The sequence below is a fragment of the Simochromis diagramma genome, unplaced genomic scaffold, assembly GCF_900408965.1.
Source record: "Simochromis diagramma unplaced genomic scaffold, fSimDia1.1 OVJJ01000304.1, whole genome shotgun sequence".
Lineage (NCBI taxonomy): Eukaryota > Metazoa > Chordata > Actinopteri > Cichliformes > Cichlidae > Simochromis > Simochromis diagramma.
The window spans coordinates 21018943-21037574 of record NW_024387030.1 but is presented as its reverse complement, the minus strand read 5'-3'; the positions used below and the strand labels follow the sequence as shown (position 1 = coordinate 21037574).

General features: G+C 38.6%; 1 protein-coding gene across 1 annotated transcript in view; it reads left to right on the top strand.

Moving 5' to 3' along the window:
* The first annotated feature begins 1724 nt into the window (after positions 1-1724).
* The window catches only part of ehd4 (EH-domain containing 4), a 35594-nt gene continuing 18686 nt past the window's right edge, over positions 1725-18632 (top strand). The window contains exons 1-3 of the mRNA XM_040041973.1: positions 1725-2224; positions 8374-8550; positions 11463-11560. Coding sequence (XP_039897907.1) covers positions 1995-2224; positions 8374-8550; positions 11463-11560 — 505 coding nt within the window. The 5' untranslated portion in view covers positions 1725-1994. The remainder of the gene's footprint in view (positions 2225-8373; positions 8551-11462; positions 11561-18632) is intronic.

The following is an 18632-nucleotide window of genomic DNA, read 5'->3' as shown; positions in this document are numbered from 1 at the left end:
TGATAATGCTCTCAATAATATTAAACATCTCAACAGATGGTGAAAAACTAAGATATGTGGAGGAAATAAATCCTGATTAAAAACAGTGTCTCCATAATATATACACAAACTACATTTTTAAGGTAGGTAAAGTTTTCAGAATTTTATTAAAATGAAACTTTGGTAATCATGATACACAATTGGTATTTCAAAATTAACATGAGTTAAAGGTTATGACTTTGACACAGGATCTCATTATTTGGACTTTTGAATAATAACAACAACAACAACAACAACAATAATAATAATAACAATAATATGGTTCTTAGCAGGCCTTAAAATTAGGTAAATGCAGCCTCAGATGAACTACAAAACATGACATAATACAGTGTTATTATTTATTAATAAACACTAAGCAAATATGCAGAAACAGTTTGTGAAAAAGCAAGTAAGTTAATAAGATTCAGTAACTTGAGGAACCACCTCTGCCAGTAATAAGTCACTTGAAGGTTGAAGATTTTTTGTCCAATTTTCTCCCACATCACTTGTGGGGGAATTTTAGTCAACTTTTCTTTAAAAAAATGTTACTTCAATTCATTGATGTTTACAGATATTCCTTTATGAATAGCTCTCTTAATAACTCACTACAGTATTTCAGTCTGGTTGATGTCTGGACTTTCACTGGCTGGTTGCAACACCGTGATATTTTTTTCTTTTCAGATTTGCTACTGTGCTTGGTCTAACTTTGCTACTGCATGATCCACTGAAAGGAAAGGTGTACACCCTTTTAAACTATACAATACCAGGAGCATCCAAAAAATAAATATCTCTAAAATGACAATTTCTGTTTTGGCCCTTGGCTATTTTAATTTCCAGCAATTTAATCCTTATAGAACACATACGCTGCGGTGGTTTTTCAATAATAGTGGGTGCTACAGGACAACATCTCCCTATAACAACAGCTCTATTTTCACATTATCATTCAAAAACTGTATTTACACAGTTTATCTTTGTTTATTACCATTATTATTAATAGTAGTAATAGTAGTAGTAATTTATGATCTGAAACATTTAAATGCCACAAATATTTAAAAAAAAACTAACAAATCAAGAAGTAGGCAAATATTTTTTCATGGCACTATTTAACATATATTGTTGCACCTGTCTCACTTTCTTCGCTGTCCTAAGTTACTTTCCACCACTAAAGGACAGTTTAGTGGTGGAAAGTAACTTAGTATATTTACTTGATTACTGTCCTTTGAGTTTTTTTTACTTCACAATAGTTTGATTGAAATAACCATATGTTGGCTTTAGCTACTTATCATTATACTTCTACTAATATATGTTACTGCATTATTACAGATTAAGCTTAAATTCATTAGAACCATCTCCTGTTGCTTTACTAAAGGAATAGAAACATTAATGAATCAGTATTATGATCTAATCGCTACTCTCATTTATATAAGTCTGCATAATGAGCACTTTTAGTTCAAGTTAAACCTTCCGTACTATTCCATCCGTGGCTTAATTAGGCTACAGTTAGTTTTTACTTACTTTCATGTCATACATCTGTATGAGGGCCTAAAAAACTATCCATGTGTTTAATGTCTGCACCGGATTTGTTTGTGAGCAAATATTCAGATTTGCCGCTAGATGTGGCGAAAGCACTCCCGTGCTGTTGCTGAGCCTCCCGTGGTACCCTGTCAGAACATTCTTGAAACGTCCCCGTATGTGCGTTGTGTGTGTGTGTGTGTGAGAGAGAGAGTCTGTGTCGTCACGGGGCGAAGGGCGGTGCCCCCAGGTAAGCACATCAGCACCCTCCACATCACAAACACACGCCCAGAGCAGCATACAGAGGAGGCACAGTACTGAGAGTAGCCGAGACTCCCTGGAGCCAGACACACACTTCCCTCCGCTCAGGCTAAGGACGGAGCTCACAGAGAAGGAGGCAAAAACAGCCGCAATATTTGGAAACATCGAAACAAGGAAGTTGGATACAGAACACAGCGGGAAGCATGTTCAGCTGGGTCAAACAGGAGCAGGGTGGCAGCAACAAAGAAGGAGAGATGTACCAGACCGTTACGGAGGGACTGCAGACTCTTTACACCAAGAAGTTGCTGCCGCTGGAAGAGACCTATCTCTTCCATGACTTCCACTCCCCGGCCCTAGAGCCTGCTGACTTCCAGAGTAAACCCATGGTACTGCTGGTCGGCCAGTACTCCACTGGGAAAACCACCTTCATCAGGTACTGACCTACAACTGACTAGTGTTCTTGTCTGTGAAGAGGCTGGAAGGGCCGGAAATTGTACTAGATGTAGGGGGAAAAGCCCACCTCTATTTTTGTTGCATCACTTGAATGTTATTTGTTGGGACCTCGTGTCATATCTCGTTAAAATATCACAGTTGAAGACGCGTTTGATTTCATCTCAACTCGAAATATAATTGAAAGACAAACTCCGTGGGGATCCCAAATTTGTGCCGAAGTGACTTTTACTATCCTTTCTTTCTTTACTGTGAAAAATATGTGGCATGCTATTGAAAACAACACATCTTAAGGCTCATGGGTATTGGGAGTGAGCTGTGGCATTATGAATGACAGGAAGCACACAAGTTAAATTCACAGCCGTGACTTATGCAAACAGAGTGAGATTTCAACACTACTGTGCCTTCATCAGAGTCAGAGTGGACAAACACACAAGGAAAACACAGCCAACCCTTTGAATCTATTAGATAATGAATCGAAGTTTAAATTATTCTGTTCCACTATTTCAGAAACAGAGGAAAAAAATGACATGACCACCTCAGTTAAGTGCGATAGGCCAAAGTAAACATAATTGCTATGTAAGTGGGGTGACATCATATCAGGAACAGAACCAAAAATACATTCTGCTTTTAAAGGTCATCAGGGTACAAAAATAATCACCAAACAAACCAAAAACCACATATAAGCATGTGTCATGGGCAAAACCTGCAGGAAACATGACAAGTCACCTTTTCATGTGCTATGTCACTGTGTTCAAAGTGAAAAGTCAATATTTCTGTCAGTGGTGCCATGAACTGCACTGCACTGCTGCTAGGAGATGATGGCATTTTTGGATTATCCCTTACCTCTCACTGGTAAAATGAAACAAACAGCAAGAGAAAAAAAAGTGTGCCTCTAAAAGATTTTAGGGAAGGGGAGAAACTAAGTCACCCTTAGAATTCAATTTCAAAATTAGATTTTGATTTTTTTTTAAACCCTGAAACGATCTGAAATTTGATTTAAAGGTTCATGCAGCTGAGTAGGTAAATACAGGTAATTACACTGCCATCATGTTTATGTTTTGACACTGTGTGAATTCTATAACCTGCAATCATGGAATAAGGTAAAAGTTAACTGGAACAGTTCAGGATCCCTGCCAGTTTAGGTTCCTCCTTCAATATTGGACAATTGCTCAATAAATAATTTAGCTGCAAAAGAAATAATATGTAAGGGCCAGATTAAAAGTCTGTAGTTCTTTTCTTTATGGGCAAACTGACAGTAGAATTGTCCTGTTGTATAAACCTTAATAATACATTTTCAGTTTTCTGGTTAAACTTCCAGATGATTAGGTGTGAATAAAAAGGCAGCTTGGAGACCACGCAAATCTTCTTATTCTTCTTTCGGCCACTTACTTTATGGGTAGCCACAGTTGACCTGCCTCCATCTCACTCTAACCCCAGCGTCCTCTGCTGTTGCACCAGTTCTCTTCATATCCTTCTTCACTCAGGTTTTTCCCTGTAGTCTTTCTCCTTTCCTCCTGCCCATGTCCAAACCATCTCCACTTTGCCTCTAATGCCGGACTGGATTATTACTGGTGATTTTTAGTGTTGTATGTGATTATGATGAGGCCAGTGTGACTTTAGCCTGTAGAAAAACAGAAAAATCTTTTTTTTAAACATAATTAGGATTTCATTTCCTTCTCGTTTCTTGCTTTTAAACAGAACTACACTACCAGACTGTAAACTATAACAGCGCTCTCTGAGTTTACAGCTTCCTATTAGGATCCTTCCTGATTATCTAATTCAGACCTGTGACGACACATCCTGTTTTGGTGCTGATGGAGTGATTTTTATTACACTGGAAGGACTTCATGTGAAATTATGTCAATTTAAAGCCCTTCCATGTTCATGAAAAAGGCATGAACATGTATCATAGCAAATTGTAACATGTCAAACAAGTGAATGTAGTCTCAGAGTAAATTCTGGTCACATAAAATCCAATCCAACTAGCAGGTCTATAGTTACAGGTTTAAAAAACATTTAAAAAATGTCTTTACTAAAAGAAGACTACAGTGAGCGCAATTAATATTTATTTTCAGTTAAAGATGCAGGTCAACATTATCAGTGGAGTTTTCACTTCATACAAAGTTTTAATGGCTTTTGGAATTAAACCAAACTTCCTTCTGTGTGTCTTACCTGCTGCACCCCTGATAGCACTAGCTTAAACTAGCCATAGAGGGCCTTATGTGTGAGCTTGCTTTTAATCTTACCATGCCATTAATAAGAGTAGTTTAGTATTGAGCTGTGTGGGGACAATATTCCTTAAAAAAGCTCAGGAACCTGTTCTCTCTGTATGACCCAAGCTTTGCTGAGAATCAGAAACAGTTTCCAAAAGTAGCAGAGTCTCATTTTCCCATAATAGAAATGAATGTTGCAATTACCAAATAGATTGGCCAATTTTCCAAAGGAATTTTGCATTACTTCTTCTCTTTAGGGTTTTGACATATTTAATCTTAATGAGTTAGATGTTAGATTAGTTTCCATGAATTTGCAGCCGGGCTTCCTGCAGAAGAATTGAAAGTCCAACATGCACCTGCAGATTTTGTCAGTGAAGGTCTCATGGTGTTTTTTTTTTTTTGTGAATGTGTCTGAGCCTTTTTCAGAACTTCATTGATGTAATGGAAACAAATAAGGCACATTCATAACTCTGAATAAGTAAGGAGTGAATGATGAGTGAAAACAGTTGTTTTGGCAACAAGGCAGACCAGCAGATTTGACCTGCAATCCCTTCAAGTCTTACACAAGCTGCAGAGAAACTTTGGCAGTTAGTAATGTGTGTGTGTGTGTGTGTGTCTGTGGGGTAGGGGTTGGTGAGGGCACAACCGAAGCTCCACCTTGCGCCGGAATGCTCTGAATCATGGGAACATGTTGCCAGTAAATTGCAGAGTCAACATATTTTCTTCTTCTTCTTGTCTCACAAGGGTGAACTGAAACCCTGGCGTAAGCTGTGGCCCAGTGGGCGGCTCGATAGACACGAACAGGTCTTAGTGCATTCTGTTTGGACAGTAGTAGTAATCTGACCAAACCTGCATCTATGTTAATTGATGATAACTATTAGCATATTTTCTATAATGTATAATCCCACTAAAACTCACAATTTCCTAACTGAACACAGATGACCAAACAGTGTAACTGTTACACAGCTATAAGGAAATGCTTGGAGAAATGGGAAGATTATGGGTGGAAGCTCCAAAATCTCTGCATGAATGACAGAAGTAATTATTTCATAGGAAACTAAAGCCTAACAAAATAAGATTATAAACATCTCCAGGTGTCTTTGTGTGAAGAGTTGGGAATGCATTAATATCCATGAATGTTCAACCATTGCTGTAATATATTTGTCCACCTGTCCTTACAAATTAGTGAAGCAGCAGGCAACAATTACTTTTAGCCAAAATATGTCAGCGGTGTGCTAACGTGGGTCCTCGGCATTTTACCTGCCAAGTTTGAAGAACACTGTGTGAGCGGTTGTCAAGAAAGGAGAAGAAAAGATATTTCTCACATTTTTCACAAGTTGCACAAAGATAAAAATGCACATAAACAACTACAATCAGAGTGGATCTTCCACAATTTTTCAAACTGCAGCTAGAGGTGGAAATTCTTGTGGATCAGCAGCTGAATGAAAACATGAGGGAAGATTATGACTAAACTGTAAGGCCACGTGACATGTAACATTAAAGGGGCTGTCGTTTCTGACATTTCAGTATAGGGGCATGCACGGTAGTTTTCCATCCTTGGGTCTTGCACACTCTTTGAAGTCTGCGCTGTCCACAAAGACAGGAGATGACGAGAAAGAGCCATCTTCCCTCTCTTCCTTCCTTTCTCACTTTTCTTTTATAAGGAAAAGCAAGTGGAAAAGTAGACAAGGTCAGTGTTGAGATGAAAGGAAAGGAAAAAGATTTATTTTCAAAGTCTGTGCAAACACAGCTGTTCCATTACAGAGATCAGAGCCCTGTGTGACTGAACCTCAGAAACTGGCCAATGGCCTGCTTTTGTGACAATAGATCTGGGATTTCCCTTGGCATCAAATTAAAAGTCAAACTGCTGTTTAAGTCATTAAAAATAGCTTTAACGATCAACTTAGCCCTTTTAGTCTCTTTTTTTTAAAGACTAAAAGGGTTAAAATGTGCTGTTCCAGAATCATAAATGTGTGATTATCTATTTCTAACAGTTTGAAAGCCTGACTATTAGCCTTGGAAAAGTCAAAAAACAGTTTTAGTTGTTACGTTGTTTGTTTTAGCACTTAGTTTCTATCTGATTTCAGAGACTTTTCATATGATTTTGTGCTCAGCTCTGACAAAGTAATTATTGTAGGTGATTTTAACATGCAGATGTTGAAAATGACAGTCTCATTAGATTCAAGTGGCTGATGAGGTTTAGAAGTATCACTATTATTTTCTACCATGTGCAAACGCAATGCAGAGCAGCTACCTAAACTTTACTCCCACAGAGGTAAATTATTTGATTATTGTGTTACGTCATCACTATATATGACCCTGGATTCTGTGGTTTCTTAAAAAGGAAGGCAACAAGTAAGACATGCTTGACTCCCTGCTATAACTCACAAATGTGCAGCTTAAAGCAGATAATCCATAAGCTGGAGAGGAAATGGCTTTGCACTCATTAAGAAGATCTTTGTTAGGCCTGAAAAAATAGTAAGATTTCCAAGCTTTACAGTTTTTGAAAAAATAGATTAACAATATATTTGTCATCGTTCAAGGAAAACAGTAACAATCCAGCTTTCTTCTCAGGACTGTAGCCCGACTGACACACAGTCAGAGCTCTGTTGGGCCAACTGTACTTTAACTTTAACTTTCACAAATAAAATGTTAACCATTAAAACAATTTTTTGTCATAGGGTAAACACAGATGTATCATTATATACAGCGACGTCAGTAGCTGCTGATATTTACTTAGACTCTTCTTTCTAGCAATCATTGAGTTCATGGCAAAAAAAGTCTTTCTCTAAAACATCATTGTGTCTTTTGGTCTAAAGTCTTGTAGGAATGGGGTCTCCATTCCTACAAGACTGCTAAAAGAAGTCTCATTAATTATTAATGTTTTTATTTAAGGTTGTGGTAATTAAACCATTACTTAAAACACCCTTATTTGGTCCAGCTGTCTGAGCTAATTGTAGACTCATTTTTAACCTTTGTTTTATTAAAAAAAATCTTGTGTTATGCAATCTTTTGGAAGGTGATATTATTGTGTGAACCACATGAGTTGTGTGTTCAACCACATGAAGTTTATGTTAGCCAACATATGCAGGATCTAACATGTGCATTCCATTCTCTTGCCCATGCTTTAGTTTCGGGCTGCACCACTCTAATCTTGCTCAATCCTGTTTTTTATTTTCAGTATAGTTACCTGTTGTATTTACAAGCAAATTAAGCACTTTTTACATTATTACTCATTAAGAGCAGGATAATGTGCTGTGTTAATGTAACTGTTGTGACATAACATCCATAAAAGTCCAGGTCCCTTGCATCCTAATGTACTATCCAATTGTTAATTAACGATGGAACAACCTTTTTTCTGGGTCGAAGTTTTCATCTTTTTAATTCTTCCTTGTTTTTTAAGCCTCCAAAAACTTTTAGACCCTTGATGTTTATAGATAAATACCTTTATTTTAATGTTTGAAAACTTAACAGAAACACCTCAGTGTACTCCATAAAACTTCAGAAAGTTTTTCAGTTTGGACATTAGGCATGGTTTTGGCAAGGCACTGCTGACCCTAGTAGAATATTCTTATTGTAACACTGCTTTCTATTCACCCTTTTTTATGAAGCCTAAAACGGTGGGGGTACCCAGACTCTACTGAATGAAGGTGTCAAACAGAGCACGTCCAAGAAAAGTAAACCATTTGTGTGACTTGTGTATTTCATTTATTTTTCCATCTTATTGGACCTGTTTTTGGACCTGGATTTTCAACAATGATTTGCCCGAGACATTCTAACAGATGTAGAACTTGATTGCAAATTTCTGGACTACACTAAAACAAAGTTTTTTTTTCGAACACTCTTATTGTTGTAAGTATGGTAAGATCCTGAAAGTCGTTAAAGTTGAACTACATATATTCTGTCTTTGGCTCAGGTATCTACTGGAACAAGATTTCCCTGGGATGCGGATCGGTCCTGAGCCAACCACTGATGGCTTTATAGCAGTGATGTATGGTGAAAATGAGGGGGTTGTCCCAGGCAATGCTCTAGTCGTCGACCCCAAGAAACCCTTCAGGAAACTCAACGCGTTTGGAAACTCCTTCCTCAACAGGTAAAGGCATGCGCATATTAAAGAAGGAAAAACACAGCTTAAACAACCCTCAGTGTCCATCTAGATATGTTTATAAACCTGGAATTCAAAGAGGGTTTTAATATGTGATGTACAGTATTTTATGAGAAAATCGGGTTCCCTCAGATATAATTTTTATTTACCCTTCAGAGATCCAAGTCATTAAGGGCGGCAACCCAAACCTTAACCCTACCCTAAGACTAGGCCAGAACAGAACTATTATGTCAAGATGTGAATAGTTTTTTATGTGTGTTTTGTTGTTTTCAAACTGTTTAAGCAAAACACCAACTATATATTCTGATTGCCTAGGGTTAGATTTAGGTTTAAGGTTGGGGTCATGATAGAGTAGACCTCAGAGGATTAAAAATCTCCATTTTTGGTGTCAGACCACAGACTGCACAATATTACCCCATAAAACCAAAACACAGTGTACAAAAATCAGACTTTCGACATCCTACCTTACTATAAAATGATAAAAATTTAAGTTTTTAAGAAAACAAAATAAAACGTTGATGCACCCTTGCTGGTAAAGACTAGCTAGTCGGATCGTTAGCCAAGGCCATTTTTTTTGTTTCTTTTCAATTTTGAAATTCTGTTTTGGTTCTCTGTTTGAGTGAAATTTGTTACAATAATTAAAAGCAACATTTAATCATGAGAAAATTATGATTTATTTATTAAAGAGAATATGATGGAGAAACCCTTGTTGGCGAGCGGTGCGGTAAGTCCTTTAGTTTAGTTGGTCACCAGGTTTGTTCATATTTCAGGAGGGATTTTTGACCACTCCTCTTCTTGGTCTGATGGAGACCAAAACAAAGAATCAAGCAAAGCCAATCAAAGAAAATGTAACTCAGACTGACTGATCTATAATAGCAACACACAAATCGACCAGTGGATCAGTCCATATACTGAAGGGCTCTCAGGATGTTTGCCTGCTGATCTCCAGAACCATTAATCATTTTAATTGCTGGTCATTAGACTTAATTCCTTTTTTCATCATGCAGCTGAGGTCATCGATGAAACACAGTACAACTGAGAAAACTGGTGATTTCTCCTGATGGAGAGAGACTGAGGAGTATGGAACAACAGATCTATAGACTTCTTAGATGTGCTGTGATTTATTTGTTGCTTTTTCTGTATAGAGTATATTCATGCAGACAGAATGCAGAGAGGTTGGATAAATAAGATGGGTGCAGACTGATGTGACATTAGAGACCTCAGCGGTCCACCCGGTCCTCAAAGAGATCAACAAGATCTTAGAGAATAATTCCATGAAATTGAGGGTTTGGTCTTATTTTCTGCCTTTGTAGATTGTTGTCACTTTGTTTCACTACTTTTCACACAGACAGACACACCCAAGAACCAAAGTAGCTAAATCCAGAAGAAACTTTTGAATAGGCTATTTATCATACTCATGGGATTACTTTACATATACTATTCCAATGACGTCAATGTGTAAGTCTGTACATATGTTTACAGCAGATTGCTCTCATTCACGTGTAATACACATTTTGAATATGGGCTTTTTTTTTTTTCTTTCTTTTCTTTTTTTCGACGCTCTTATGACCTTGCTCCCACTTTGGCAAACACCACTCCATGAACACAAAGAAATGCTGGCACTTCCTCCCACTTCTGTCACTGCTTTCCTCAAAACATTTACAACGTGGGAAGTGACCTCTGTCCCCCCACACTGACATATAAACACTATTAGCTGTCAGATTCCAGAGTTTGTATCAGGCATTTAAATTTAGCTAAAGCCACTCCTGTTCAAAAGTATTTCCTCTGTCCAGAAATATGTCTAAGAGCAGGAGAGAGGAAGTGGACACAGTCCACCCTCCGAATGTCTGTTTGTAAATATACACCTGAAACATTCCTTAAGCTTGAAATCCCGTCTTGTCCCGTTGAGACCCTCCAAAATAAGTTATTGTTTCCAAGGGGAAGTGTGTGTGTGCGTCACCATGTGTCAATATGGTGGCTTTGTTTTTTCCCGCTGCCAGCCTGCTGCATCCCTGACAAGTCAAGGCAATTTATAGCTCCTGTAGCCTCTCGACTAAATTTAGGTGACAGGGAGATTAGAAGTACAGTGACCAGAACCTGGAACATAAGAGAGAACAATGATAACAACCAAGGTGTAATAATAAACTAGTAAAGCAAGTCTAGCAAGTCAAGCAAATCTACATGGTAATGTATAGCCTATAAAAGATGGATGCAACCAACGTAGCATCCCCCACTGGTTTCTGTATTTTGCAGGCTCAGCATTATGTTTTAGTTGCGAACGTAATGGTTCTTTTGGAGCCAAGAAACTGTATTTGCATGATAGTCTGCAGTCCAAAATTATCAGCTAATGCAAACAATCGTAGTTAGAAAGTGGGTGTATCCAAATGTCACAACTATAGACGAGGTCCAGATTATTGACTTAAATATATGCAGCTGCATCAAAGAGCAAACCGCTATGCCACATTATCCACAGAAAAAGTTTTTTTTCTTTATCATTTTTGACTCTTTTTGAACATTCTTTGACCTTTGACCCCACCTTTTGTTTTAACCACAATCACGGTGACAGCAGCAACACCGTAACCTTTGCATCCTGCTGCATGTCACAGATAACCCACACCCCCCCTGAATTTTCACCCTGAGGAAATATTTCTTGTACACTGACAATTTGACTGTTTGTACACACTAGCTTGAACCACTTTTTGTAAAGTCCATCTTACTAGAGTTCTTCTTAGAGATTTGCTGTAGTTCGATAACCTCAAGGGTAAAGTACGTGGTTGGGTGGATGGGGCTGTGGAAATGTTACTTTCTTGAACTATCTGACCAGCTGACAGTTCGTTAGCCTGAGATAAAAGTGTTGCTGCCTTGAAAACATGAATTCTCACTCAATTCTCACTGTTCAGGTTTATCTGCTCCCAGATGCCCAATCAGGTTCTTCAGAGCATCAGCATCATTGATACTCCTGGTATCCTGTCTGGAGAGAAACAACGAATCAGCAGGGGTAGGATATCTGTGTGTGTGTCTGTGTGTGTTGGCTGCCTAAAGGAGGCACCCTACTCTCAGTTTGTTGTGTTGTTGCATAATAGCCCTTGACATTCCTTCACTTCCTCATATTGTATTAAGTCAGTGAGCAGCTGACCTCCACAGTTTAATCTTAAGGCAGTTCGTCAATTAGTCTTCTGTTAAAGGAAAAGTCTTTTTTCTCCGTTTTTTTTCTTTGTTTTGACCAAGTCGAGTAAAAATGTATTAGCTTCATGCAACATGAATTTTCTTTTCTTTTCTAGACTGAACGATTAGTCAGTTTTTCTTAAAAAGATTTTGATAAATACTGGCCAGAGTTTTGCACAACCTCAAGACAAACAAGACTAAATCTCCATCAAATGTTGAGGTCCAGTGTTTTAGAGTAAAATTCCTTTAGAACTTATGGATCTTACCTGCTGATCAATCCTCTAGACAGAGTAACTGTGCTAACATTTAACCTAAAAGGTTCTTGTGAAATACTGTATCTCTCTTTTCTGTCTCACTTCCTTTTTTGTCTCACAGTCTGTTTCCTCTAGTGAATCAGTGCTGCTGATGTGTGTTTATAAATGCAGATCTGAAACCAAAGACACTGATTCGTAGGAAATGAACCCACGGGAGCAGTTACACATCTGAAAAATCTTGACCTGACTCGATATATTTGGTGCCAGGGCTCAAGTGATTGTCAAAAAATATTTTAAGAAATTTCTATTTTTTTTCCTCATTAAAAATGTCTGTTTTCTGTCCTGAATGACAAAAATCATATTATCTATTGGAGAAAATGTGTGACAAGAACCATGTACCAATGACCCTAACAGTGGGAATTTAGTATTAGTTGTAATGGTTATAATTAGTTCAATTTGTTTTATAACCATGTCAAAAGTGCTTGGCAGGACCAAGCATAAAGCATATTTATACATTTTCTATATATCTCTTAAAGATCTGTTTATTAAGTATTGACTGAGTAGGAGTTACCGGTAGTACTGTTTTCTGTTTTGGTTACTTCTAGTTTAGTTTCCCAGGATTAAGTTAGGGGAGAAACCTGAATCCAGGGGCCTGCCGCTGGTTATGGTCTTCTTCCTCTTTTGGTTGTTTTAGCCGGGGCTCCCATTTCTTTTTTTGCTATTTATTCTTTTGTGAGTAACTACACACCCTTTATTAAACGCTTGATAAATTACAGCAGCATTCTGTATTTATGGACGGTAACAGTAAACTGAATGCAAGGTTTGCACTTGTGTAACTGGGCGACTTTATATGCCAGAATTACTAACGTACTGCTTACCATGTATAATATAAAAATGTATTCCATAAGGTAACAATCTGTATTGATTTTAGTGCATGCTGTTGGGCCAAAAATGTGGGAAAATGTGGCTCCCACAGTTGTTTTTAAACCAGAACATAACATTATCTGAAGTTGGTACTGTAGTGGTCTAACCAGATAAAAAGAGCCACCTTTGTGAAACTGAAGACTCTGGTTTTGTGCTCAGCATACCTCACTAACCCATTACACTTTGTTATGGTTAATTCTGTCGGCTTTCACAACACAAAATCAAAATGAAAGAAAATGGAACAATGTGAATTTTCATTTAACTTCCTTATTTTTAGTTTCAGCAGCGTAAGCAGTCATATTTCAAAATGGACCAACATTGGTCTTCATCTTTTTAAACTGTAAGAAACTGTGTTAACCCCATGTCTTATCGTCTATCTGATACTTTGTTCTTCAACACTCTGGCTTTATTTAGTCTTCTCACAGACCATATGCCTAATCCTGTCTTCACCTGTTTTCATCTCTTTTCTCATGCTCTGTGGATTAAAGGGATGCTATCTACACTTGCCAACAACATCTAACAAAATCTCCTTTGACAGCCAGCCTTTAGATAAATGTTGGTGAAGTTGGCATCAAAAATTACACTCCTTGCTGGAATCATTACCAAATCAACCCTCCATGAACAGATTAAAAAGATAGATTCAGTGTGGCATACAACGGCTTGTAATGTCAAACACCTCCACATTGTGAAGACATTCCACCAGCTGATCTAAACATGTTCACTGGGGAGCTCGATATATGATAATGTATTCATTCATTTAAAAAATAAAAAGCAAATCAAATGTGCTGCATTATTCACTACAGGGAAAAAGAAATAAGTACCCAAACCCAACACTGGTCACTGGTACACTGCCAAATAATGGCTAACATGTACAGTCTATGGGAACAATGATATAACAAAAACAGGAGGGTGTTATTGTATAGATATGTATAATGTTTGCTAGAAATTTGTCCAAACGAAGAACTAAAGATGCAGCCTTCCACAGAATACATGGAGGTTCTTTAATATAAATAATTTAATATAATATTTCATTATGCATGTCTTTGATCCTGTCTTCCTTCTCTCTTCCCAAACGGTTGCAGCAGATGGCTCCGCCCCTCCCTGAGCCTGGTTCTGCCGCAGGTTTCTTCCTGATAAAAGGGAGTTTTTCCTTCCCACTGTTGCCAAAGTGCTTGCTCATAGGGTCTCATATGATTGTTGGGTTTTTCTCTGTATGTATTATTGTAGGGTCTACCTTACAATATAAAGCGCCTTGAGTCAACTGTTGTTGTGATATGGCGCTATATAAATAAAACTGAATTGAATAGAATAGAATATTTCATTATATTGAGAAAATATCTGAACTGAGTACTAATATCTATAACAATGATCTAAATTTCTGTGAGCAAAATAATGACAACATGCAATGATTTGTAATAATGAAAAACTAAAATTAGTCTGTAATTGGTAAAAAGTACAAAATTGCTTTTATGCTATTAAGTATATCATTCTGCTTTAAGGAAATGAAAGGGTGTCTCTTTTCTGAGTAGATGCTTGTGCTGTACTAAGCTCTACATTTTACATCCCACGGGTATCTTTGCTGAAAGTTTTATATAATAGCAGTGGTATGTTGGGTGGAGAGCCAGAAAGTCACATAGACTCAGACCATATACTGAGCTTTCTAATGCCGTCGTGCTTATAGCACAGGACTGTATGATTCAGTGGGAAACACACCTGCTAATGTTCATAAACTGTCACAAAGGAGTTCCCCAGGGAACCAGCAGGGAGTCCTTTTAAATTGTATGTCCTCAAAGTAGCCCTTTACTTCACAGTTGTATGTATTGTGGCATGCTACATTGTCAGAAATGCCGATGCTAAAGTTGTCCAAAGTACTTGGAGCTCCCAGAGGGAAACCTAGAGGAAGATCCATCTGGTATAAATGAGACATTTTTACAAATCTGGCAAATGAAAGTCAGCAGAGAACAGGAAGGATATGTGATTCTGATTACAGCTGCACTTAAGTTTTGTTGTGGAAGATCATCTGTCAGAATCGAGTGGTTAGAGAGACAGTGAGAGTCAACAACAGTGCGTCCAGATATCAGAAATGTTAAGGAGGTGTGCAAGCCTGAATTACCAAATTTGCAAATAAGGCACCAACTCGACTTTGGAGGCAACAAAAGTTGACATATAGGTAGTCTTTAGTTAGATTGCTTGAATATTTTAACCACTGAAGTGCAACATTGTTAAAACAAAGACACACATTAGGGCAACTACATTCTCCTGCTCAGCTGTTTATAGTCAGGAATGGTTTATCATAAAATCAGCTTTATGAAAACAGTTTTATTAGATGATAGCGTAGCTCCACCACTTAACATGTAGTGGATCTAGTAATAGGGATTGCAACATATAGCAAAAATCTACCAATCTAACTTCAGTGCATTAACTAGACTATGTGTTAATTTTTTATTATCTATATTAGAATATTTTTGTAGAAACAAGTTTCTCCTTTTATTGCAGAATTCCCGATTCCCTTACATTGAGTCAACCTTATGAATGACACCATTACTTGAACAGCTCAGCTGGGCAAATGGAAGGATGGATTCAGCAATGGAGGGATGGTGGATTAAAGGGAGGGAATGAGGGCCACAGGAAGCAGTGGTGGGGCTTTCCCTCCATCTGGAAGCATTTAGGGCTGCTCAGCTGAGCCTGAATTCCTCTTGAAGACTTTTGACAGGCCAACTGTGACTCAACATGAACGCACATAGAGACAGCATCAGCAATAGATTAAACTTCACTGCGCACATGCTGATGGCAAACTGTCATGCCGCTGCTACTGCTCAGGAATGTTTCATCTGATTAAGTTACTTTGAGCAGTTTAAAATGACTGAACAGCTCTTTGTGTGTGTGTGTGTGTGTGTGTGTGTGTGTGTGTGTGTGTGTGTGTGTGTGTGTGTGTGTGTGTGTGTGTGTGTGTGTGTGTGTGTGTGTGTGTATTGCAGCTGCCTTCCAGAGCACATTGAACATGTTTTGACCCACTTCAGACCTCCTGCTGTGTAGACATGTGGCCTTTATGTTTTTTTAGTCGGGCTTCATTTAAGATTTGTTTCGGCAACTAAAGCACCTGTATATTAGACATGTATCATATAGATATTTCGTATTTGTATACATATTTTATCTTTTCTGAGTTCAACAGTTTGTTTCAATAATGCAATTTTTGCTCTGGGTATAAAATAGAAAGTTCCTTTGCTGCACCTAAAAACCAAAAAACTGTAATTGATTCAAGAAAGTCCCCTGTGCATCTCTGTGTCACTAGCAGGGCTTCAGAGGATTACTCTGTGTCAATCTCATTTGACAACTTGAATGTGTGCATATGCATGGATATCAAACTTGTGCAGGTAGCAGCCTTTAATTTGTCAAGCATCATCACTGCTAATGAAAGGTGACTTTCATATTGTGAGGCCTAATTAACATTAATGAAGTTCTGCAGTTTGACTGAGTGCATTTTTATAAAATAACAATGTGTAATAGGATTAGTAAGGAGGAAGAAAGGGCAGGTATGAAGAGAGCGAAGAGTGGAAGGGAATCACTCCACCTGTGGAGGTATAGAGTTGTCTTGAAGAGAGAGCAGATTGGTAAAACTATGGGAAAGAGTTGTAGAAGCTTGGTTGAGGAGAGAAGTTATGATTAGTGAGGACTAGTATGGCTTCATGCTGAGAAAGAGCACTACATATGTGATGTTTGCTTTGGCAGTGTTTATGGAGAAATACAGAGAAGGTTAGAAACAGCTCTGCTGTGGTGCATGTGATGCTGGTGCCAAGAGAGGAAGTGTGGTACTGCGAGAGGAAGTCATAAGTGGCAGAGAAGTATGTGACAGTAGTGTAGGGCATCTATAAGGAAAATGTGTGGTAGGAGTGACAGATGGATTCAAGGTAGGGGTTGGGATTAAATCAGGGCTTCTTTATTGGAATGGTGATTGAAAAGCTACCAGATGAGGTCAGGCAGGAGTCTCCAAGGACTATAAAGTTTTCAGATGGCATTCTGATCTGCAGTGAGAGTAGGGAGCAGGTGGAGTAGAGCTTGGAAAGGTGGAGATATTCTGTGAAGAGAAGAAGAATGAAAGTAGGTAGAAGCATCTGTGATTGAAAGTGAGGATAGATAAGTTTAAATACATGGAGATACGTCCAAAGCAATGGAGAATGCACAAGAGAGGTGAAGAAGAGAGTGCAGGCAGGGTGGAGTGGGTGGAGAGTGTCAGGGGTGATTTGTGACAGTAGAATGCCAGCAAGAGTGTAAGGGAAGGTTTACTAGATACTTGTGAGGCCTGCTATAATGTATTGTTTGGAAAGGGTGGTATTGAAAAAAGACCGGAGTCAGAGCTGCAGGTGGCAGAGTTCACGATGTTAAGATTTTCTATTTTGTGTGACCAGGATGGACAAAATTAGAAATGACTAGAGCGGAGGACAGTGTGCAGAATTCCTCATTTTGTCAGTGAGATTCACCCATCGTTGTCATCTCAAGTTTCGAAACAGCAAGATGGCAATGGGTTAAAAGCTCAGCTGAAAGCTTTATATTGGAAATCTGCTAACTAATGGGTGTCTACTACCTACCACCATGTGCCCCATTCACCCTGATTCTATTCTCTGTGCTTCCTCATGTCCAAAATACTGGATTTGACGTATGATTTGCAAATATAAACTTTCAAATGATTGAGGGAGTGATTTAGTTATAGGAGGAGAGCTGGGGGACACTTAAAACAGGAATACGTCGACTGTGAAGGGGTTGGCAGTCAGTAGTATGGCTTTTGCTTTTGAGTTTTTGCAGTGGTAAAATTTTCCGATCTCAAATATACTTCCATGCAAATGTTTGTGGGAGTTATCTGTCTGTGATGTCATAGAGTGGATAGTTATTGGAAGGAAAAACAATAGTTATATCTGCCATCCTTTCCATTTTATAACAAAAGTCTGCTCTGCCTGTCTAGTGTTTCCCTGAGCACAGAGTATGTTTTATGGACACATTACAGCTGCATGTTTGGCAGAGACGCTGGCTTGTGGATTGTCTACAGGGTGGAGTTGATGTTTGCCCACAGGGCTCTGGTCCCATGTGTTGATCTCCTGCCAGTCTGTCATCAGTGGGTGGAGTCTGATTGGAGTAACAGAGTTCTAATAGGAGCATTAGAACCTCTTTGTAGCATTCACACACACACACTGCCTTTAATCAGTGGATGGACGTTGCTCAATCATCATTGAGGTGAATGCTATAGTGTGACATCGACATGCCCCAAGAGTGAGAATTGACTTGGAGCCTGACTGTCTCTTGCTGAGCTGCTAGCATGTGTGCAGGTAGCGGTTGGCACTCTGGCCAAGATCATATGACTGAATCATGATTAATGACTGAAATCTTGATTTCCCTCCTATGATCCATGGTCTATGCTTCTTTGTATGTTGGACTCCTCCCAGTATCAGGGTGTTTGCATCTTTCTGTCCTCTCTCAAAGATGTGTGTATGGGTTGTGTGTGTGTGGGGATAAATGGTTAGTAGATTGATTCATATATAGCACCTTTTTTACTCTACTTGAGCACTCATAGCACTTTATATAACATCATCCACCCACCCTTTTTTTCTCAGCAAAGAGCAATTTGGGGTTCATTATCGTGCCCAAGGATACTTGGCATGGAGGGATTGAACCACCCCAACCTTCTGTAAGTAGATGACCTGCTCTACCTCCTGAGCCACACAGCTAAAGCCAGCC